We start from the raw sequence: 25,240 nt of genomic DNA on the forward strand, positions 1-25,240 counted from the left end.
TAGAGACTGTAGCTTCTAAGAGCAAGGACATTCCTACTATGGATTTTGTATGAAAACTAATTACGCAGGTCTCTGAATGCACGTTTCACCTGCAGATGAATCGTTCATTTGAGACAGCTGTCACAGTTTTTCGCTGCTCCAGAGACTCCAGCCTGCACTTATATCAATATGCAAATGCTATCAGTCTCTTTCTCTCTCTCTTTATGGCACTGTCAGAGCATAATATGTTTAATTATTATTTATCTAACATAAAGCACTCTGATTGGAGCATGTTATTGAAAAGCTCTGACAAGCTGAGGTATTGTAGATGATCAGAAAAGGCAACTGGACTTGGTAGGATTTCTTGAATATGTTTAACCTCTTCCCCGAAAGGCTTCTTGAGTTCTAACTGAACAAGTCCTTCGAAGGAGAGGTGAAATGTCCTCAAGAAAATCTACCAAGTCCAGTTCTTTTCTCTGATAGAATTTCTTGAAGATGTTTCACCTCTCTTCCAAAAGGCTTCTAGGACTGAAGAAGCCTTTCCAGTTGCCTTTTCTCATCAAGCTTTAAATTAAAATGACCTGGGGAGTAGGAACCTTCACAGACATATAGATAATTACATATTGATAATAAACAAACATAAGCATGCTATTGCCATAAATATTGGTCACAAAGGGGAAAAGAGACAACGGGGAGTCATATTCACAGTCAGGAGTTGTTCAACAGGTCATGTAAACAGATCTACAAGTGTTTTCAAGACCTGGGAGTGGTACTGAAATAGGCTTATATCTACAAAGTGGTACAGTCATAAAACATTTTTTTTCAAACTACAATAAAAACACAAATCAAGAGTGTATGCTCTTATCACATGGAAATCTGGATAATTCACGACTCTGCAAGGTAAGAGGACATCTCTCTCTGTCTTTCATGAGCATTATTGGACTATGGTGTAAGTAATGGCACCTCAATCTTACTAGAAAAATAAATAGACTCAATGAAGTGACAAAAATATATAATTACTACGTGATAAATTTGTGCATAAAAATTGACTGGAATACATGGAAATAAAGTGCTTGACAGTCAAAATAGCTGTAATTAACCCCTTGGACCCCCACCCCCCGACCCACTACGGCACAATCTATTTTTGTAAGCCAAGTTTTTTGTAGCGACTTGATTACACAAGTTAGCTTTATGTTTTTTTGAATTTGATAGGTAGGTATCACCTCTGCTTCATTGTGACCCAGAAAAAAACCCTGACATAATAGTATGCTCGCTAGTTAGCTAGATGGACTTTAATTCATTAAAAACTAGGAAATAGTGGTATATCCCGGAAAAATGAATTTTGGTTGTTTAAGTCAGTAACATGGTCTAGTAATCCAACACATTAGACAGGCTTAGAACTGGACTGGTGTTGACTTCTAGGTCCATGTGCATTCACACAAAAAAAGGCAATAAAAAAACGATTAAATGTATTAAACTTATTGGTCAAGGCAGATGGCTGTCTAACATGAGTCGGGTTCTGCTCGAGGTTTCTGCCTGTTAAAAGGAAATTTTTCCTTGCCGCAGTAACTAAATAAATACTGAAATGTGCAATGCTAATGAGCATTGGGATATGGTTGAGTCCTGTCAGTAAGAGGGGACTGGATCGTATCCTGTCTTGATGTTGGGTCTTTGTTGATAATTTCACATAGAGTATGGTCTAGACCTCTATGTTTGTAAAAGCGTCTTGAGATAACCTTTGTTGTGATTTGGCGCTATACAAAGAGATGGACTGATTGATTATCAAATTAAAAGAAGTCATAACAGCAGTAATGACACTTATTTGAAGTAGTTACCAAATCTAATGTACCTATCACATCAATTTCCTGTGCTTTGATACACACACTGTGTTAAGTTTTCATATTGAAATTGTATTCTTGGAGGATGTTGTGTTTAAATACAAATCTTTTATTGGAAGGTATAACAAGACATTGGAAAAATTTACTGCATACAGGCAAACCTACAATATCTGATCGTAATTCCTTAAAAATGATTTTGTCTTATTAATTACAATTTAGACACTAATTATTTCATTTATACCTGATAACCACACGCATATGGCAAAGTGAGAGCATGTTCAACTGGCTCTTTGTAGTTGGAGAACATTAATGAGTACCATAATGAAATACTCAGCTGCTTTCCTTAGACAAGAGTTCATAACAATATTAGTTTGTATTTGCATGCACAAGTACAGCCAAGTTTTGACAGTTCTCAATGCTGAGGCAGTGCCATTGTATCGTGCTGGCACTTCAGACTTAATCTCAAAGAGAGCAATGAAAGAGGACAGTTCTATTCTCTGTTTTCAGCACACTTTAATTATGCCTTTCAGAAAGAGAGAGATACATGGTCTCTGCTGCAGCTCGCCACTGCTTCCCATTTATGCATATTAATGAGCATTAATTACACTCTTAATGAAACTATCAAAAAACTGCAGTGCAATTGATGTGTGGGCTTTTCTTGAGGAGTAGGGAGGAGGGCTGTCGGGCCTTTGAAGATCAATGGGGGAGGAATCCAATTAGGCCAAAGAAAGGGAAGGGAATTTGAAGCGGTAGTGTTTAATGTCCATCTTTGCTTGCATACAGATACAAATAAACAGACTAATAGAATAGGTGCATTAACATGCACATGAGACACATAATCTATGTAGTCAGCAAACACACACAGAATTGCACACAAACCCCTTCTAAGACTTCATCCTTCTGAGACAAATACATCTGCTCCGAGCTCAACAACCTCGTCATTTTAGTATGTTGGTGGTAATTGGAAGGACAGGAGGGCACGGAATGCTATGGGTTCATCTGCGTCTTTTCTCCTCCACATTAAGATTCTGTCTAGACAAAATTAAGACCAGAAAGACAGGCACTGCAGCTAGTTACTCCTCAACTGCCTTTCAGCTAAACTTATAATTAGCCTGCCACATTCTCATCAGATAAGGAAGGTTTGCAGTGTCTGAATTGAGCTAATGACAATGAATGTCCAAAACTGGCCTTTGACATGTCATCAGGGGGGATTGTGCTGTATGCCTGCGATCGAGCTGACATAGAAACATGTTGACATTGGCCAGTGACATGTTAGGGGAACAATGGGGACCATCTGCTGGCCTCTTTGTCTTTAGTGTTGGGCCTTTCAGTGACACCTGGGCTTGCGTACACATGGACCTGTCTGAAGGCTTACACACACGGTCAATACATCTGATAAACCCTGTGCTCCTGAGGCTTATCAGCACTGTGATGTTGGCTTACACAAAGCCAGAAGATTAACACAGCATGAACATAGATTAGTATATATGTGCTGACTGTCTTATCAATCCATCCCTTTGTATTTTATTTTGAGAATGGGGACATACAGCAACAATGCTGTTATGAAAAATATTACATGTTCTTACCGGAGGCCTTCTGCCGGACGTTGTTACGGGCTTTCTCTACACCAGGAGCTCCTGACGTAGTGGCGGAACGAATTCTCATGGGCTCCTGAACTCCGGGCCCACCCTGATCCCCTTGGTTCCTCCAACTCAGTGAGAAAGAACGTGCTACAGCTGCCGCCTTCTGAGAGTCCTGGATCACTCCTGCAAGAAGAAAACACTTTCTGATAACCAAGGTTTAGAATAGCAAGCAGAGCATCGAGTAACACAGAGGAGCTGGAATAAAAAAAAGAATAATCAATGATTAGCGTAGTGATATTCTATAAACTTCATATTTATACACAGTTTTAGAATCTGTGAGCATCTGTGTTTACATAGAACGTATATTAGCTAACCTAGCATGAGCTCATTGTTGAGCACGTAGATAAAGATCTTCTGTGCAGTAATGTGAATGATCATACTTTTTAAAAAACGTTTGTGACCACCAGTGGTAGGATCAAAAAGCACTCTATGCAGACTGAAGGAAACTCAAAGGATGAATCTGGGGAAGTTGGTAAGTCACATGCATTTTGATTAGCCCGCAGTCAAAGCCCCACATGTCTAAAATGGCAATTTATAAAATGTACATAATATAATACATTATCTTATTTTTTATTAATTTATTTTTTCACATTTATTATTTTATTAACAATTTTTTTCAGATTTTTTTATCACTGTAAGTTAATTGTCAACACTTTGCATCTGTTAAGGACGCTACACATACAATTATGATTATGCTACAGACACACAGACTGAAATAAACACATGCACAAACAGAATCCTATTGAAATGCATTCATGGATAGAAGTCAGAGTTAGGGGGCTTGCACATTGATAAGCCCCTTGAGCAGTTGGGGGTTCAGTGTCTTGGTCAAGGGCCAGCCCAATTTCCAAACTTGGTCCATACCAGGACTTGAAGCCGCAACCCTCAGGTTTGCAAGCCAAGTCTCTACAGACTAAGCTACTGCCGCTCCAACATTAATATAGAGTGCTCTGACAGACACTTTCATATATGTGCAGATAATTGATCTACTTTATTTTAACTGATTCAGGTAATATACACCTAATGGAAAATTAGACCATAAAAAGGCTTTACATGTTGCTTTTACCCACTCAAATTCTTGAGGTAGAAGCCTTGCTTTACCCAAAATGCAACTTATCAGGCCCCTCTCCTTTGGAATCATTTACCTGTTAGGGTCCGGGAGGCAGACACCTTCTCTACTTTTAAGATTAGGCTTAAAACTTTCTTTTTTGATAAAGCTTATAGTTAGAGCTGGGTCAGGCTTTGACCAGCTCTTAGTTATGCTGCTATAGGCTTAGACTGTCGGGGGAAATGGCACACTTCTCACCCCTCTCCTCCCAACCTCCCTATCACTTACTGTCTCTCTCTTTCAGTAAGAGGGGGTCTTGAAGTTGGGTCTTTGTTAATCATTTAACATAGAGTACAGTCTAGACCAGCTATGTTGTAAAAGCATCTTGAGATAACATTTGTTGTGATTTGGTGTTTTACAAATACAGATTGATAGATTGACTAGAACCTTTCAAGAAATCAATTTAAACCTTTTTTTCAGTGAAAAATTTAAACATCTCAATTTCTTCTCCCATTTCTCACCACGTCCTCTCTGCTTCTTCTCCTTCTGTTCACTGAGTTTGTCCAGAGGCAGGTTGGCCATGTCCAGGCCATAAACTGAGCGTGCCAGCACAGCCGTCAGCGAGTCCATGATGCTGGCCCACTCTGTCACCAGCTCCTCCCAGCAGGTAAGAGAGGACAGCACTGCCAGCAGCTCGTCCCATAGCTCCCGGGAGATAAATACGCAAAGGTTGGCCCGCACCCATGCCACAATGATGGTCTGCATGCAAGATGAGACAAGGAGCAAGGAATTAGTTCTGACTGACAGATTTGCAGCGATGAATACCAGACTCTGATATGATGTGGCAGCACAATTCTCACACTGATGCATCTAATTTGTGTGATGTCTCTTTGACTTTGTGTCAACACCTAGTACATTTTAGACACATGCACGCACACACCTGCCCCTGTGGTTACTCATCAAGAATTATGTAATCACAGCATACTATACAGACTACTTTGGGTTAGTATGATGATAAACCCACACTCACTCTCTCCCCTTAAAAACAAAACAAAACATTAAATCACTTGTTGAAAAAAGTAGACATACCCTGAAGAGTATAGAGGCTAAACTTTCAGCAAAGCTGTCTTTTCTTTGGTTTTCCTGTGGCCTCTTCATCACTGCCTCTGTAATCCTCAGCAATACCTGCAGCAACTGCTCCCTGTAGGTCACAGACAGTAAATAACAAGCGTCAAAAAATGGGAAATGGTAGTGATTGAGAATTATTTGAAGATCAATATCAGATGCATTACGGTAGCTGAAATAATCTTCAATGTGTATAAGCATCTCTAACTGACCATGTCTGTGTGTTCATGGTGTGCTCCATGATCATGTGCCTGTAGATGCTGAGAACACCCTTGCACACTTCAACCTGGTTATCCAGGAGTTTAGGAACATCCTGGCATGGCTCCAGCAGGAACACATTGGATGAATTGGTCAGGAACACCTACAAATACAATCACACAAACAGACAGAAATACAAAGTAAGTAGGGCACAGTGTACATTAAAGTGATAAGTACACAAAAATACCACTTTTAATATTGAACCAGACCTGTAGTGTAGGCTGGATACCAGCCTTGACATCCCTGTTCGCCTCCTCTGTGAGAAATCCCCGACTGATGGCGCTACTGAACGAGTAAGTCCTTCCCCAGCTGGAGGACCGCTTGTGGCCATGACTCTCTATTGTCTGGTGGAGGAAAGGGCAGGTCAGTCAACTGAGACACTATATTTAAGATATAAAGGGTCTTATTTTTATTGTAAAGGACACATTAAGATCTTAACATGACTGTTTATGCTCTATTGAGATCCCTTAGTAGGGTCTGATTCATTTGCCAACCATGTTACATCAACATATATCACTGAAATTTAAATCTAGATCACAACTTGTAACAAATAGATAATACATTTGTTTTTAAGTAATTAAAAAGAAACCCAATACGTTACCGTTTTTTGATTAAAGTCACCTCAAATGTGTTCCTTGGTAATATTTAAAAGGTGTATTGTCGAGTACAAGCCTCACCTTTACATGCATGCTGTTGATCTCCGTGTTAAGAATCTGTCTAGAGCTGTCGTCCACTTCATCCATCCTGGCATGTTTCTCAGGCTCTGTCATGAAGCTGGGCTTCTCCTGAAGAATCCACTTCCTGTACACTTTGATCACCTTCCTGGTTGCTGATGCCTCACAAGACGGTAGCAGGAAGGCCTAAGGAGCGAGAATATGAACTTAAAGTCTGACCCATTGCAGTATTATTGACAGTAAAGAAGGCATCCTGGTAGTAGGAAGGGTTTTAAGTAGTGCTAACAAATGGCCAGTAGAGGGCGACAGAGTACATGCTATTATTGTGTCAGCATCCAGTCTGCATTCTTGTCATGATTCTGAAGATAAGCGATGTAACTAAACTTTACAATAACAAATAAAGAAATTGCTTTGGCATCCCAGTGTACCTGATGGAAGACCTCATTGACAAAATTCACATTGTCCCTGGTGGAAAGCAGGATGGCATGCACCATGTCATAGACATAGCGGTGCTCCTCCTCGATGCTACACAAACTGGAATCACTTGGCCGTCGATCTGACAGTGTGCTGCTGTTGGAGTGGCTCTTCTCAGGCTCCCCCGCTGGCCCATTGGGATCCCCATCTGATGTCTTATCCTTTTCCTGGCTGCTACTGCCTGCAGTGACAGTCTGGGCACCAAGGAGACACAGTGAGAGTTGATAGTGACTTGGTATGCTATGAGGTTGATATCACACTGTAAGATAATTAGTTGCTAGCCTCACTGACTGAAAATTCCTTACTCAGTTAACTGTGTTTATGGCCAATTCTAAGGGGAATAAACAACTGTATTGATCATTATGGTAAAATATTCTCAATATGTATTATGTATTTTAAATCAAGTAGTAGTAATGACAAGCAGAGAAATCCACAGCGTTATGCTCACCTGGATGAGTTTGGGAATGACCTCGGTGCCGTTCTTTGCGCTCTGCGCCATGGCAGCACTGCTGACATACTTCTTCTCCAGGAAGAAGGTGACAAGCCAGGTGATGAAGGCCACACGGGGTGCCAGGTACTGGTCCCTGGTACAGAAGGTGCTTTCATTGTTCCGTGTCACTGGCACATACAAGGGTTTTGGTCTGTGATGGGGTAGGTCTGATTGAATGGAACAATGGGATGAAGGGTGAAAGAAAAAGAGGAAGAGGATTGAAAAAGAACATGAGAAGAAAAGCAATGGGAACAAGATTAAGGTGTTACAAAAAATGAGTTCACTCAATTATAAAGCATCTAAAAGTAACTTGCTCTACTCGCATGTGTCAATCAGAATATTAATAGTTTGCAGGTGAACACAAAGCTGTCTCAGTATCGTAAATGTTTCAGAGAAAGACTTCAAGCTATCTTTTTAAGTACCCTATAGAAAACAGAATATTAAAGGAAATGTGTTTTATATTTGCTGTTAAAAAGTCTAGCCAAAATTGAACTCCTCGCATTGCTCCTGAGACAGATCTAAGTTGCTGAGGTAGATGACCTGCAGCTGTGGACGTTCCAGACTATAGCTGCAACGGAGCTGCTGAACTCCAGCGGCAACAGCTGCTTCTACTACTACTACTCCTACTACTACTAGCCGTCTCATCACTATCATTACTTTCTCTCTCTTATTCTCCTCTATCCCTCTTTCCAACCCCAACTTGGCCATGGCAGATGGCTGTCTAACATGAGTCTGGTTCTGCTCAAGGTTTCTGCCTAAAAAAAGGACGTTTTTATTTGCCGCTGTAACTAGCTAAATAATGCGAGCTGCAATGCTCATGGTGGATTAAGATGAGATAAGATCGAGTCCTGTCAGTAAGAGGGGACTGGATCTTATCCTGTCTTGATGTTGGGTCTTTGTTAATCATTTAACATAGAGTACGGGTAAGATAAAGTTTGTTGTGATTTGGCGCTATACAAATAAAGGTTAATTGATTGATTGATAAAGACAGTGTGTCAGTCAGGGTGCTTGGGTCAAAGGACATATTTTTGACATTGGAATTTTTAGTATTTTTTGGGGTTTCTATAGTTGTGAATCGTTAATCATGCAGCACTGGCGAAAAGCCACATTTTAATTGTCAGCTGTTAAACTGCAAAGTCTTCACCTGTACAAGTTAGTGAAGTGAAGGAGTATAACACCAACATTAAAAACTGAGAAGAGTGTAGAAAAAAGTCAATGTATCTCTAAACTCCTGTTCGTAGAAAATTAAGCACAGTTTGGAAAGAGCGACGCTCTCACTTGCTCTGCTCACAGCCAAAGCTATATTAGTGTCAAATATCAGACTAAAATACATGTTTGATGTACTGAGTTTACTACATAGTATAAACATACAGGGTTTTCACTAAACAAGTAGCAGCTCTTGAAATTTGAGTAGTGTGTGTACCTTAACAGAACGAACCAGTGATAGAAAACTCGGTCTGAAAAGGCTTCAGCTGAAAGGCAAAAATGTACTTATACATTGAATGTCAGCTTACCTAGTAAAGGCTTGTAGAGATTTGTATGCTTGGTGAAGGAGGGGAAAAGATGTGGAAGGTAGTACTTCTTGAAAAGGCTGAAGAGAAACCTGAAGCCTGTGTCTTGGTTTTCTTTGTTCTTCCATTCTAAACTGGACGCCTGGCAGACAGAGCACAAAAGGCAGACAAGGTCAGACCACAGAGAGAGGAGATGGGTAGCATCAGTGAGACAGTGGTGGTGTGTCGTTGGCAACATAATAGTTGCTCAAGGTTGCACAAACAAAGAGTACATAGAGGGCTGTGTAAGAGATTAAAAGACTTGAGCACTTAACAAATGTTGTGGTAGTAAGTTTTTGTCTTAGTGTTGTACAAGAAAAGCAGTCTGTGTAGAACACGTGTCGTCACTTTGTAGTCAATGAACTCTTCCCATTATAACCAGTTCAGTCAGACAACTCACACAATTTTAAGCTTAAAGTGTATTAATGCAGCAGAACAGTAGTCTCCGAACCTCATTACTCCTTGGAGATTCACTTTCTATGCAGAAATTGAGGGGTAATGAGCTGGGACTAACCCCATCGGAGCCTACAGGTAAATGCGGGGATGGAGGGGGTGTTGAAGTTTGCATGCAGCACTTGAGCAGGGCAGCAGTAGCACCCGTGTTAATTGCATTAATGAAATGATGAGGCTAAATGTTCTTCAACGACCCGTTTTTTCATGATGAAAACGAGAATATGACAAGCTAAAGTGCATCACTGACAATAAAAACTTTGAAGAACGTTTGTTCTTTTTCTTTTTACGAGACGAATCATTAGTGGCGCACTGCCTGACATTCAAAATCCATATTTTCCCTTGCTTCTGATCTTTCAAAATAAAAGCCATGCATTCCTGTGGCAGGCTGATATATTATTTGAGGGTTAGCAGTGTTAGCTTGGTCACTACCTGCAGCAGGTGTGTTGTGTGAGCCTGCCCACCCCACCTTCATTGATCATTTTTACCCCCTGGTGTACGTTAGTGACAAAGACACAACCGGGGGACATCTGTTTACTATTTGACATTTTTGCCGATATTACCAAAAAAAGCTCAGTCTGAAGCTTTATTCAATCAAGTTTGGTGATACATCACTCACAATTAGTAAGTTTTGATCAACTCGTTGTCATCAAAGATACAGATGCATTTGTGAACTGACCATCACTGCAGGTACATTCAGGGACCGTCGTAAAAGTGCAATACAGCCCTGTATTTTGGTGTTCACGGCATTTTTTATTTGAAACAAGAGAATCAAAATACTGTTGCAGTGGTCACATCAAGAATGTTTTCTTTTGTGTTAAAAGAGTGAAATATTGATCATATTAAAACTTGGTACAACTCTGATACCAATATCTGATTGTCTAAATTAATTAATTTAAAGGCCCTGTGAGGAGTTTTGAACTGGCTGAGAAACAGACTGAAAATGATACTGATGCTCTTTATGACCTTCAATAGCAAACAAGACCATCAGCAGCAACACTGGCACCTTCTCTGCTGTCATTTTTAATGCCTGAAACCGCCCTGAGGGGGTAGGTGTCAGACCAGATGATGGACTTCAGGAACAGCCTTTATTTGACTGTTTTCATGGAAACTAATCACATTACCTGGTAAAGTTGACTGTTAAAAGACAACAGGATGAGGTTTTTGTTGAAAACACTACTTTTGCATGTTTATGACAAGAGATAAGAGGTATCACTTTGTGCACAAGGGGGCGCCAGAATCGATACACACCAGAAGTTCCTCACAGCAGCTTTAAAGAGAGGAAATGTTTTGGCAAAAATCAAAGACTAAATTGTGACTTAGACTAGACTAAAATGTTTTCAGTTTTAGTCGATAAAAACCAGACTAAAACTATTAAGGGCTGAAAAACTAAAATGTGACTAAAACTAACGAGCATTTTCATCAAAAGAATTAGACTAAATCTAAAATAGCTGCCAAAATGAACACTGTGTAGCATTGGCAGGTTAAATAGACCACCAAGTGAGAGGATGTTTGGTCAGCTCATTGAGAGGATGGTGTGTCAGAATGAATCAGTGCAGGTCAAATTGGCTGCCTGAAGTAGCTTGCAGGCGGTGCTCCATTTAAGCTGCCACTAGGTCAGTACAGTAACTGTCAAACAGAAGGGGTTTAATCATTTTGAACATTTTAATTGCACTAATAATGAAGCTCTTAAAAGCAATGTAAACAAAAAACTGTGTGTGTACTTTCTGCCATGATCAGTTTTTACCTGGATGACCATGTACTTGAGAAGGGTTTCAAGGATGTAGCATGTCTGATCATCCGCAACTTTTTCTCCGACCACAGCCGGAACCAGCGGGGTGATCTCCTCAGGCACCACTTTTGCTGTTCAAATCAAGAGATACAAAAGACCTCAGTTATGTGCAGGAAATCAAAATTTTTAAGACACAATCCAGTGTCAAGGAAGTTAGTTAAAGATAACCTGAATGATTGCCCTTATTACAACACAGGTCTCAGAATATATGACAATTTAAAGAAGAGCATCCATTTTCACCATCAGGGGGGTTGGAGAAGGGGTTGTATATGATGGTGTCGAGAGTGCATGGCCCCCTTGAGGAGGGCACAGCGGGGAATCCTGGCACCAGGCAGGCAAAGATAAGGAACTGCTCCTCAGCACAGTTGTCCCTCAGGGCCTGCAGCCACAGCAGGAAGAGACGGATCCCCTCACAGCGGATCTAGGCAAGACAAGAGGAGATTGGGAACTATTAAGGGATACTGTTTTATTTCTTATTAGTCCAACTTAAACGTACAACTTAAATATGGTGATCTATTAAATCTTGTGTCATTGAAACTTACCTTGAAGGAATTTCCAGTGTGTAGAAGCTTTTTTAGAATAGAACCTGGAAGACAGAATAAAAGCCACATACAGTATTTATCAGAAGTGTCCTGCACTATAAGCAGAGACACGAGTATCACAAAGCTAACAAGAAGGGAGATGTTTGTCATTTCCACCACTGAGAATTGACCTTGGTGGGGTCAGTGACAAGGCTTCACATATTCCTGATGAAAATTAACCCCAGTTGGCAGTGGTGTGCACTCATGGAGACAATATGGTTACGCTGTAATCAAATGAGACACTAGGCGGAAACATTCTCCTTGTGTGTGAAATGGGACATACTCCTGATAGCCTGCAAACAGAGCTCTTCTAATGAAGTCCTTGTGGGCTGTGAAGAAATTTAGGCTGGCATTTATGGTGAATTTAAATTTAGGGATTAGGACAGCAGCAAGAATGTATGAGCGTATAAGTGAGCTTTTGTGCTGCTTTTATTATTCTCCTCTCAGCAGATCAAATCAATTCTATTTTCATCTATGAAAAATAAAAAAATAAATCATTTCCTAGGTCATAGACTCCGGAAAGAAGGAAGTAGAAGTAGGCACACAAAGATGACGAAAGGTGTATTTTCTTCAGCTCTAAAGGGTTGGTGTCAAATGTTTGTCACTTAACAAAGTGTACTTCACTAGAAGGTCACTACAAGCCATTAATGTCATTCCTGACCTACTCTACCAGCTCAAAGAATTTCAAACAAGTCACTCACATCCTTAAGGAATGCATCTGGGGCAAAAAAAAAAACAAGATAGGAACAATGTGAAAGAAAAAGCCCTCAATAATTCAATTAGACCTCAGGTATGGGAAGAAGCTATCAGGCAGACGCCCACTGTGATGGCACTGTGTTTTGTTTTTTTACAGTGAAGTATGAACTGACTACAGAACATTTATTGGAATTCAGGGAAAGGCCATGAGGGAGCCTCGTGACTCTGACTTGCAGTCCAATGACGGCCAAAGTGGCGAACTGGCCGAGGGAGTTGAACCCAAAAGGACTCTCGATAGGGGTGTGACTGTAAGCTAAGCTCACAAGATGAGGCGATACAAGTCATGGAGTTCACAAGAACGAGATGAGGCAATATTTTTACACTTTTTTTTAAAAGAAAACTTCAATCTATTGTGGTATGCAGTCCATACCACCCCCAACGAGGGCTGGGGGTGGGACTGAAATTGGGCTAAGGCAGCCGCCTCTTGGTTTAACATACAGGAAATATCCTGTATGTACTGATCTCACAAGAAAGCGAATCACCACGATGAGAAACATTGCTACACTTTAGTATCGTGTGATCTCGGCACACCCCAAACACCTGCTTCACTGCCCACAATATACACTTCCTGACCCCCCCAAAAAAGTTGCACACTCTAATATTTCCTTGGAACATCTCATACTTAGCTTTGAGTATTGCACACATTTGCAGTGGCATTGTTTGGATAAGCTTCTTCAATGTCACAACATTTATTTCCATCCAGAGTTGCATTCATTTTCTGCCAAGATCTTGTATTGATGATCGGACCGCTGAGCAAAGTCTTCTCCAGTACATCTCAAAGATTCTCAATGGAGCTGAGGTCTAGACTCTCTGGTGGCCAATCCATGTGTTAACATGATGTCTAATGCTCCCTGAACCACTCATTCACAATGTTGGCCCCGATGAATCCTAGCATTTTCATCTTGGAATATGCCCGTGCCATCAGGGTAGAAAAACTCCATTAATAGAAAGACCTGGTCATCAGTATATTCAGGTAGTCAGCTGACCTCATTCTTTGGGTATATAACGTTGCTGAACTTAGACCTGACCAACTGCCCCAAGATCCCCAGATTATTACACCGCCCAAACAGGCTTGTATGGTAGGCACGAGGCTTGATGAGGGCATCACTTCTTCCACCTCTCTTCTTACCCTGATGCACCCATCACTCTGGAACAGGGTTAATCTGAACTCGTCAGACCACATGACCTTCTTCCACTGCTCCAGAGTCCAATCTTTATGCTCCCTAGCAAATCCCCTTAGTTGTTTTCTTTGCTTGGCCAATAATTTGACCCTTCTGAAACAGATTAACATCCTTTCCACGACCACAGGATATATCCTCCAACATGGTTGTTTAAGAAATGAGAAGCTACTCACCCCATCAATTAGGGTTAAATAAGTTGTTGCCAGCCGAAATATATTCATAACTGCAGTAATCATCCAATGCAAGGCTCTTTACTATTTGTTTCGTTAAATCCAGGTGGCAACTTGAAAGGGCAGTGTGGAAGATGTCACAACATGTTTTGTATTAATAGATAAATTACAAATCAATCTTATAATGATACATCCCAATATCTGATCAAGGGAATAATACATAATGCTCCTAAAAGGTGAAGTGCAAGAATGCAATTAGTGCCACCAAGAGGACTGATAAGGTTGTGATGGGTTGAGTAAAATTGGAAGGGAAATCTGTTTAGATGTATGTACAGATATATGATGCCAGTGATACAATATATATATCACATGAGCCAGTAAGACGATATGTTGTGTCGATATTCTGTCCCACCCATAGTTTTGATATTTGTCTGCCTAGATGTCCAATCGACAACAATGATCAAGACCTGAATGGCTGCATCCAACGGCTGACAAGTAACAGTTATAATTGGGGTTATCGCTTCTTGGAAGGGTTTTCCTTTTCGTGTGAGACTGAAATCATGCCAGCATAATTCAATTACTTATTTGCATTTCAAATGAAGAACTCATTTGCATTTTCCATTTACATCCCCTTCTACGACTAATTATTTTCTCTTCATTATGGTCGGCTTAGGCATAGTTGTGGTGCCATTTTTCCTGTCCTGAAGTGTATCTTAGAGGTTACAGAAGCATAAGGAGGAAAGAAACATACACAGTGCATAGCTAGCTGTCAGGTGTAACAGAAAGACAAAGCTTAGCATTCAAGGAAGTCACATGGTCAGTGATACGTACCTATACTGTGAAACTGCCAACGGTTGTAGATTTTCTCTGGTAGGTGTTGTAAAATTTTCTGAGGGAAAAAAAACAAACAGCGATCAGTTATGATGAGTTAAGAACATTTCAGGAATGAAGATAACAGAATGGTTACTTTAAGTTACACAGAGGGGGAGGGGTGTGTTCTTCTACTATTCACATTGCACAACTGAACAGCTTTAGGTTTTACCATGAGGAATATATTTTCGAAAGGAACAGAAAAGATTATGTTATCTAATAATCAATCAATGGTACATTGAAGACTTAAGTGAGAAAATGCTTCTGAACTAATTTCAGGTTTTTTTATTGTTTATTTTCTGGATTTCTTTGTCTTATGTGATAGCAAACTGATTAGTCCTCCATACCTCTAAGATCTTTTTCTTCTCTCTCTCTCTCTCTCTCTCTCTCTCTCTCTCTCTCTCTCTCTCTCTCTCTCTCTCTCTCTCTCTCTCTCTCTCTCTCTCTCTCTCTCTCTCTCTCTCTCTCTCTCTCTCTCTCTCTCTCTCTCTCTCTCTCTCTCTCTCTCTCTCTCTCTCTCTCTCTCTCTCTCTCTCTCTCTCTCTCTCTCTCTCTCTCAAATACTGTCAAAACACGTGATTAAATTTCTTCACTGCACTATATCCCATCCTGTTAATTGTATGTACTATTTACACTGCATCAATCCATCAATCTTTATCCGTATAAATCACAACAAACGTTATCTCAAGATGCTTTTACAAAGGTTGCAGGTCTAGACCGCGCTCTAAGTTAAATTATTAACAAAGACCCAACATCAAGACCCAAGATCCAGTCCTTTCTTACTGATCTTGATCCACCATGAGTATAGCACGTTGCAGTATTTAGCTAGTTACAACAGCTAGGAAAACCTTCTTTTTAACAGGCAGAAACCTCGAGCAGAACCAGACTCATGTCATACTGCCATCTGCCTGGACTGAGCTGGGTTGGAAAGAGGGATAAAGGGGAATAAGAGAGAGAGAGCGATGATAACTGCATCATGTCCTTTGGATTTTATCTATTTAATTAATATATATTGTTGTTCTTTTATTTACTTTGCATTGTAAGGTGACTGCTTTAAAAGGCACTATAAAAAAATGTAAAAATATATATATATATATATGTATAATAATACTAATAGTAATAATAACAGCATTTATTATTATTGTGAATAATATTAATACTACCACTAATAATGATAATAATGTTTATTATTATTATTATTACTAACATCAGTAGTAGTAGTAGTAGTAGTAGTAGTAGTAGTAGTAGTATATTCAGTTTTAGCTGAAGGGACAACTAAAAGCATCCATCTAGCTCTGTTAACATGTGACTGACATGCATAGCTTTTTGCTGACGCTGTGTGACAACAACAACAATAACCAATGAGAGGAAGCAGCAGCTGACTTTGTTTTTAAAGTGACACTTATGAAAAAATTATATAAATTTCCCTCCATTCGGCCTTGGGTGTAAGCATATCCCTTTAACACGGGCCAGCACAGAGAAATGTCATCACCTCCCCAACAATCACTTTACAACTCAATTAGAGTGCCCTAACCTTTCAGCAGCCTATCATTATTCTTGAATGCAGGGACAGGCTAACAGGGTCCCTCTAGAGAGAGGGGGAAAAAAGGCTGAGGGCTCATGGATGTGTGAGCATGTGCACATATGGTTGGTTAATAGTCAGTGCACTGTGAGCAACTGAGGGCCCAATGGCTCTCTTCTCATCAAATCCTAATCACTAACCCAATAAGACTTCATGATTGCAATGTAGAGGTCAAGTCTGCCCCTTTACTGCTTAACACATGCAGCTCTGACCGACTCAACCAGACAACCAACTCTGGAAACAGACAGCAGAAAGATACAGAGCATTACAAAAATGTGTATGAAAGAAGCACAAAGATAACATCCTTTAGAAAGAACGGATATGGCAGAACATTTTTGACTCAGGAGAATCATTGTGTTGTTCTCTCAAGGATTTTCTGACATTGAGTGATAAGAATAGAGGTGAGTTTTAAGTATGTGTAAACAGAGGAACTAACTGCTTTTATAAGAAGAAATAGTTTTCACATGCTTGTTTGTTGTAGTTGTGCAGATATGTCATATTAACACAAAAGAAGTGCTGAAAGATTGCTTTAATAACATATTTTTGGCCCCCATCATACAACAGAAAGCAGAGAGCTATGGTGGCCTAGAAGTCACCTCATGTTTTAAGTGTCTCAGTTTGTCAACAACTTCCTTCTTTCCCTGTCATCCTCCATCTTTAACTTTCCATTCTTGTCCTCTGAGAGTAAATCCCCATCATCCTCAGTGACAGCACAGATACTGAAAGACATACATCACTTTAAGGGGGCACTGGATGACTATCAGTGCTGTTCAATTCCTCTCTGATCCACAGACGTGATGATTTACGTGTACCAGCGTTGGCTGCACCTTGCTATTGATCCGCATGGGATTATAACATCTCCGTGCAGGCTCTGTGCTGGCCTCCTACACTCAGTCTCCTTGGGGCAGCAGACACATTATGTTAGGCGGTAACACAGCAGGGTGGCCCTGCTTAAGCCTTTCCCTTTGTGTGTGTGCGTGCGCGAGTTTTGTGCGTAAGCAGACACAATAACACCGTCTTTCTCCCTCCTTACAGAGCACCAGGATGGAAGAGTGGGAATGAGATGGAGAAGCTAGCTCAGAAAGACTCCCTGTGGTGTTGGAATGGCGGTCGCAACAATGAGGAATTTACTGGCTGATATGAAGCGAATACATGGACTGAGGGTTGGTGGAGTTACTCTAATCTGCAGCCATACACCAGCATAAAGATGGGGGTATTACTGTGGTACAACTACAGCCTTAACACATTTACATGATCCGCACTTAGGTTTCTAGTCGCATGGCCTGATCATGCCACAGAATACACTTCCCCAAGGGGTGGTCTGCAAGGGCTTTTTGATGGCAACAGATACATAATACTCATAGAAAAAAAATCATTTGCATATTGTTTTTGTTACAACTTGGTGATGATTATATCATTTGAGGACAATGAAACCTCTTCAAAGGCACGATGACACTGGAGACAAAGCACATACCTTCTAATATACAGTACTTATTAACACGAGATGCACATATCATAATCAAAATGTGTGTAACAAAACTGAAGCAAAAAATAAACAATGACACTGTACAAACCAAGTTTATTACTGTGTGATAACTACACCAAAGTGTTTATTTACATGCCAACTAAATTTCTTGGCTTGCCTTCATTGTGATCAAAGGTCTCTGTCTATTAAGGCTGACAAAAGCTCATATTGCAAAAACCTGAAAATTGAACATTTTTTCCTTTAAGTGTTCCTCATGTGTCTCTCACAAGCGCCGTTTTTATGCACCAAAACTGTGGAACTCTCTTCCTCTGGACATTAAAACGGCAAGTAAACTTAAGACTCACCTTTTAATCTGTCTTTTTAACTGGGAGTAATTTCATTTTAGCCCTGGACTGCATTGTTACCATTATGACCATTGTTTTAACCTCATTTTTTAAAATTGTATTTTATTATATTTTGTTTTATTTTCTTCTATTTTATATTTATTTTTCTGTTATTTATCTAATTTTATTTGATTGATTTCATTGTAATGATTTTATTTTGTTTTTCTGATACTTCTCTGATTTTAGTTTATTGATTTTATTTTAATAATTTTATTTTTTATTTTCCTGATACTTCTCTGATTTTATTTTTATTGATTGTATCGTCATGATTTTATCTTCTAAGTATTCTATATCACTTCCCCTTCCACTTTTATCTATTTCTGTTGTCTCTCTGTTCTTTTGTGAAGCACTTTGGACTTAATGCTTGAACGTATGAAAAGTGCAATATAAATACAAATTACTTGAGTTGATCATTTTAAACCTAATTCCATTTTGCTAATTTTCTTAAAGATGTGTTTAAACAAAATATGCCTAAGATGTTTTCATTCTCCTCTAAAGCCAGAGGGTGGCAGTAGCAGAATGTAATAAAACTCCTCCCCGTGCATCTCACTGCCGCTGGACTCAGCCACCAAGTTTTACCACTGTCCTCAGCCATGCTAGAGTGACCATGTTGGAGCCATTTTCGTCCCCAGCCATGAAAACACTTGAATAATTTAAGATTAATTATTTCAAGAAACATCATAGTTATAGAAAAAAATTAAAGTGATATTGAGTTTCATGTCTTGCATATTGCCGATCAAGTCGACTCATCTCAACTCAACTCATTTTAATATATATAGCATTTCCATACACTCAAGCATGCAACCCAAAGTGCTTCCCAAAAGAACAGGGACAGAAAACAACAATAAGTAAAAGTGGAAAGGAATGTGATACAATAATTAAAAAGGAAATAATGACGATAAAATCAATAAAATCAAATCAAAGAAGTATCAGAAAAATAAAATCATAATAATAAAAACAATCAAATCAAATCAGATAAATACCAGGAAATAAATATGAAAATAAAGTATAATATAATAAGAAAGAGTAAAATAAAATCAATAAAATTATGTTAAAACAATGGTCATAATGGTAATAATGCAGTCGAAGGCTAAAAGGAAAGTACTCAAAGTTTAAAGCCAGATTAAAAAGGTGAGTCTTAAGTCTACTTGTTAAAACACCCAGAGAGCTTGCTGTATTAATGTCCAGAGGAAGACAGTTCCACAGTGTTGGTGCATAAAAACAGAAAGCTATCTGGCCGGCGCTTTTGAGGAACACATGAGGAACATTTAAAAGGGAAGCATTCACGTCTATAAAATGTGTGTCAGAATTTTAAAGTAGTTTGACTCCAAAGGCCTAGCATAAGCAGAGGTTAAATCATAGCCCTTGAAATCAAAATGGGCAGACCCAAGCAACACTTACTAAATTTGCATGTATGCATTCACCAATAGCCCCCTGTTGGTAACCTGTCAGTCATAACAAGCACAGCATAAAGAGGAGAGAGGCAGGGGAAGAAACCACTTAGCTAAATGGACCAAGGTTAATTTTTCCTGCATAATGTTTACAAACAAGTCAAGAACAGTTCCAGAGATGCAACCTTGGATGAAGAATGATGCCTCTACAGCTTATACAGCAAAACTGTGTTATCAATTACCTTCTACTTATACCATACTTTAATTAGTGGCAGTCAAATGAGTGAGTAATAAATGATGTATTTAACATGAACTACGGCAGACAGAATATGATATGTCACATCCTTGAATCATCTTTACTAGTAAGTGCTTTATATCTAGCTTAGCTAGACAAAAATAACTATTGGAAAGTACTATATACAATTTTGTGTGACTTGTTGATTTTGTAAGGTTTCTCTGAATCTAGAAGTGATGTCATTTTGACCAGCAAACCTCTTACATTTAAATGCAATACATCTCCAGCCACATATTTTCTGCAGTTTTGAAAAGATAACAGCTTTTGCATAACCCCGAGTCACAACGATCCATCAAAACAAGATTTAGTACTTTTAATAAGAAGAATTATCCATTTAAGGAAATGCATGGGGTAAAGTCTCAAACCTTAAGAGGGTTTTGTTTACAAAGAGGATGCCAAGGGAAACTCAAATTGCTGATTCAGGTCCGGATGATGGACGACAGGTCATTTTCAGGTCACATCCTGGGGAGAAAGTAGCTTTGCACAGACTTCCCTGTCAGCTTTATTGGTCCCTAAAGCTTCATAACCTGTCCCACAACCTCAATGGCACCAGGATCAAACTGCTTACAGACACCAAGAGGTAATTTAAAGTCATTCAGAAGCATAAACAAACTGGGGTCATGTAAGGCCTGAGAAGCTCAATCTGGTCTTATGACAAACACACACACGCACAAAAGAAATCCATTACAGAGAGTGCTCTTATTGAGCTTCATTTCTAGAAGCACACCTAGACATTCATGAGTGTCTAGCTTTATATAACCTTTTTCTTAGTATTTACTAAAATATGCTTGCACATTGTCTGTGCAGCAACCAAAACAGGTCAGATAAACCATGTCTTGACTCTGACATAATATAGCCATGGCTATCAAAGGATGGCAGACATTGTCCAACAAGCGAAAACACAGAATGATGGATGGAACTCCAATACTATAAATAACACATATAGGCTGGTTAGATTAGTGCTATCCACAACCTTTCAGGGTTAAAGCCTGAACTCAGATTTTACTACTTTTGCTTTTGGACAGTGTGGTTTTGTGTTTAGCTTGAACATGCAGGTAACCACAAAATGAAGTGTTGTGGTCACCTGCATGCAAGCCAAAGTTCACTTGCATGTATTGCCTATTAAGAGTTCTCTGTGACTGAATCCTCTACTTCTACACGCCTGTCAGGTCCTGTTGATGCTAAGTATACCTCAGCAAGATCGTGTCACCTGCATGCATCTCCGTGTTAGGAATGCTGTGTTACTGCTCATAACACCCCCCATCCTCAACTTGCTTTACTAAACTAGGCACTTACAATAATAGTAAAAAGAACCTTGGTATTGGTCTTTACCATAGAACAGTTATTCCCTTGGAGTCTGTCTATCTGCCATTTTCACTATTGTATGCACAATTTCTACCACCTGAGTAGTGAACCCCTCTAGCTCTCTTAGAATCATCTCCTTAGGGTGCTTTTCAACAGCAGGAGCTTTCCCCAGGAACTAGGGAACTCTATCGGTTTGATAGCAAAACCAGAGTCTAAATTTCCAGGGTAGTTGATCTACCCCTTGAAAGCTGGGTAGTACACTTCAAAGGTCCAGGAACTTTGGAGGGCAGGGCCTGCAATGCTGCACATTTCTGATTGGTAGAGTACCCGCAGTGTTTAGATTTCACAATAGCTTTACACACAACTGTGTTTCTCTTGATTGTTGCCTTGTGTGGCATCACCTTTGTTGTATGGCCTTTGTCTGTCTCTTATTGGTTTCTCCTGGTCTGAGGGTGTAGTGCATTTACTTTTAGTACTTCTCCATACGTCACTGGCCTGATTTGCATAATCTTCACAAGACTTCAGGCTCCAATGGAAAGGCCTACAACAATGGGACATAGGTACCATTTAGTTCCAGGAACTACTCATCAAGGAAAAAAATAACCAATTGTTGTCAGTATTTCCACCGGGGCTTAAAGTCTCATGAAGATTATGTGAATCAGGCCAGCGTTGTGAACTCTATACCCATTGATATGTTCATCTGAAGGTTACCAGTTTATGTAGTCACTCTTAAAACTCATAACACTTAAAGCTGAAAAACCTGAAGCTATCTGACTTAAAAAAAAAAAAAAGACGTAGGTTAAGGAGCTATTAAACCAAGTGGTTACTCTACCAATAAGAAATGTTCAGCATTGCAGGCCCTGCCATCTAAAGTTCCTGGACCTTTGGAAAGTATTACCCACCAACAAGGGTCTTTTCAGGGTGGAACACTGGAACTAGATTTAGACCCTGGTTTAGTTACCTCCTCGTAGAAATGACATCTTAGTCTGTTGTTCAGTTTGAAAGGGTTGCCTGTTTTATGCAGATTTACACCTGCTTAAAATTTTGTCAACATCATGTGACTGACTCTTGTGTCCTAGGAAGATCGAGCAGGTTGATAACTGTTTCAAACCCTTTCCACTGTCTCTTCTGCTGAATTTGCAACTTTGCTTTCATGAGATAGCTTTCCCAGGGACTTACTTACCCACATGTCTCCATTAAACCTGTTATTCAACTTCCAAAAACAATTAGCAGTGCCAGTAATAATTTAGGTGTGTCATAATAAGGGCGGTTGATCCGTTAAGCTGTTCAGTAATTTCACATATCCAATTTCACATCAGGTGAGTCCACCTTGAATGTGAAAAAAAAAGAACATGAGCCTTTTTCTTTGATGGTACTAAGAGGTAAAAGTGAATAACAGTAACAATAAATGTGACCTTCTTTATAGAGATAAGGTCCTTCTCTCTGTCAGTTCTGATACACAAGCACATGGTGCCACGGTGAATGCTTTTGTGGAAGCAGACACAAAGAGACCTTGGAAGGGGATGACGGTGGCTGCTGGTGGCGGTGGGGATGGGGGTGGGGTGCTCCAGTGGAGTTTAGGGGGAGGGACAAAAGCTTACCCCCTCTAGATATCTATTACTCAAGCGAGCTAAGCATCAGGGCTCATACTCCCCCCACAGCTACCTAGGAAAAAGGGGTCACATTTCTTATCGAGACAGAAGAGTAATCCTCATATAGCACACTACAGACATGGGCAACCAGATTTGAATGCTCGGCAAGTCAGGTGATGGGGCGTGATGGGGACTAGATTTTCCCAGGTCCCCAAAGGAATACGGAAAAATCTGGCTTTCTAGGAAAATCTTCTGCAGAAACAGACAATGTTGAGCTTTGAAGGTGTTTTTAACCTATCACACAGCTTAAAGTGTGTTGCAAGGCCACAATCCATCCATACTCTACTTTACACACTGCTGCAATGGCTTATGTTAAGGTTGGCAGACTTCTGTGACTAAAACAATAAATACACAACCACATAAAGTAGCAACCTGTGTTGAGATGTTTATGAAAACATGCCACCAATTTATATTCAACGTAGGTTATTCATGAGTGTTTGTTGCAGAGAAGGAAATTAACTGGACACACAATCTATGCCTCATCATATTGTCCTAGTTAATAGGGATGCAAGGATATAGACAAATATATAATATAATATATATATAATATATACCCTACAAATAAGGGTGGATTAAAATCGATTCAAACAGTAGAAGGCGCTTTCTGCATTATACTCTGCTTGTTCAATATCATTAAGTCTTATGCGCTGCTCTCTCGTCACTTGCTGAGCGGCGGTGTTTTAAGTTTAAAGCATGTTTCAGAATCAGCTGACTAAAGGTGTTGCACACAGCGGAGACGCTCAGCTTGGGGCAGCAGCTGAGTGACAGGTCTCCACGAGCGCTTTTTTGCTCCACCGCCGGACTGATTGTGACCCGGTTGCGCTCCCGGCTGACACCTGACCACGTCTAAATGCTTATTTTTCTCAATAAGAATGAGAAAAGGGGTCACTGTGAGTCCAAAATTTGATTCTGTTCAGTTGTCTTGTTGCAGTAAATCCACATGTTGTAGTCTGAGTCTTCAATTTATGACCATGCGTCCACGGAGATTATTTATAAGCCTGCTCCTCACTCCTTGATATTCAGCGTGTTAACATTTTAAACACCTCAATACTATCCGAGCAGCTTAATACCCATAGTACTATACACTGTCATGAAGGAACATTTGATTTAGAGGAAAAAAATGCATTTGGCATTCTTTTTGACATGGAAAAGTTTACGTTTTTTTAATGATTAAACGATAATTGATCGTTAACATTTCCAAAAAACTATCACAGAAAATACTTGAAATTTACATTGCTAATTTAAAGAGATTTACCTTATTTGTTTTAATATTTAATACCTATTTGGGAATTTTTTACCTTCAATTTCTCTATAATTGTTCTGAAAATTTCCAACAAGGTATTTTTGTATGGTGGTTTTATCAAGTTGCGGAAAAAAAGTCTGCAGTGGTTTTATTTGAATTACAACACACCTTAAAAATGAAAAAGGATGACTTTGTTTACAAAGAAAAATGACAGGAAAAAAATATATTGCAACTGTCCATATCTGAGAATTGAAATAAAATAATAGTTATTCAAATGTTGAGTTCCATTCAGTTTTCTTGAAAATCGTTAGAGAATCGTATCGAATCATGGGTTAGTTTATCCTTACCTCCCTACTAGTTAATCCTTTACTGTATTTGTCCTTTCCCTTTGTTACATGATATAACCTCATGGAGATCATGATACATTTTTGCACTGCATGTCTGTGAGTATAATGTATTCATTGATGTCATATTCACTACCACATATGATCCGACATGCCTGATCTAATATTGCATAAAGAAATGTTTGCACAGTGTAGCAGTACGAGCAGTACTCAAGATCAAAGCAACCCTGTATCTGCCTGTATACAGCACTCAAAGTAAGCTTATCTTCTCAGTGCACTGGTAAGAGCACACAACGTCATAGACAAGGGCTAAAAGGGGACAAATGAGGGTTAAGCTGCTTTCAATGTTAGTTCTTTTTGAAAAGATGACTCCATAAATATGTAGGAGGCATGAATCCAGGCTTTAGTCACAGGTTAGATGGCTGGGTGTGTGCAGATGGACAGGGGAAGTGTCTTGGTGAGGCATAAAGGGAAATCTAGCTAGTTTGAAATGCATTTAAATGAGTTATTGAGATAAACAGCAAACTAACTTGGCCATACATTTTAAAATGAGTAACTCAATCTAAATTATACAAAGACTGACCTGAGTCTCATCAGGAGACAAACATAAATCATGCACTAAAATGCATTAATAAAACATTAGGCACCACCCTGACATACAGATGTAATCGGATAACACA

General features: G+C 39.6%; 1 protein-coding gene across 2 annotated transcripts in view; it reads right to left on the bottom strand.

Annotated features, from left to right (window-relative positions):
- Positions 1-25,240, bottom strand: part of ralgapa2 (Ral GTPase activating protein catalytic subunit alpha 2) — a 105,468-nt gene that overhangs the window by 57,948 nt on the left and 22,280 nt on the right. For both annotated transcript variants that reach the window (XM_034675644.1, XM_034675645.1), the window contains exons 4-16: positions 14,841-14,898; positions 11,864-11,907; positions 11,562-11,742; positions 11,277-11,392; positions 9,044-9,182; positions 7,488-7,696; positions 6,994-7,233; positions 6,569-6,751; positions 6,101-6,235; positions 5,846-5,994; positions 5,598-5,709; positions 5,030-5,267; positions 3,404-3,583 (exon numbers count right to left, since the gene is read on the bottom strand). In XM_034675644.1, the coding sequence (XP_034531535.1) occupies positions 3,404-3,583; positions 5,030-5,267; positions 5,598-5,709; positions 5,846-5,994; positions 6,101-6,235; positions 6,569-6,751; positions 6,994-7,233; positions 7,488-7,696; positions 9,044-9,182; positions 11,277-11,392; positions 11,562-11,742; positions 11,864-11,907; positions 14,841-14,898 (1,984 nt within the window). The remainder of the gene's footprint in view (positions 1-3,403; positions 3,584-5,029; positions 5,268-5,597; positions 5,710-5,845; positions 5,995-6,100; positions 6,236-6,568; positions 6,752-6,993; positions 7,234-7,487; positions 7,697-9,043; positions 9,183-11,276; positions 11,393-11,561; positions 11,743-11,863; positions 11,908-14,840; positions 14,899-25,240) is intronic.

This window comes from Notolabrus celidotus, chromosome 22 (genome assembly GCF_009762535.1).
Source record: "Notolabrus celidotus isolate fNotCel1 chromosome 22, fNotCel1.pri, whole genome shotgun sequence".
NCBI lineage: Eukaryota > Metazoa > Chordata > Actinopteri > Labriformes > Labridae > Notolabrus > Notolabrus celidotus.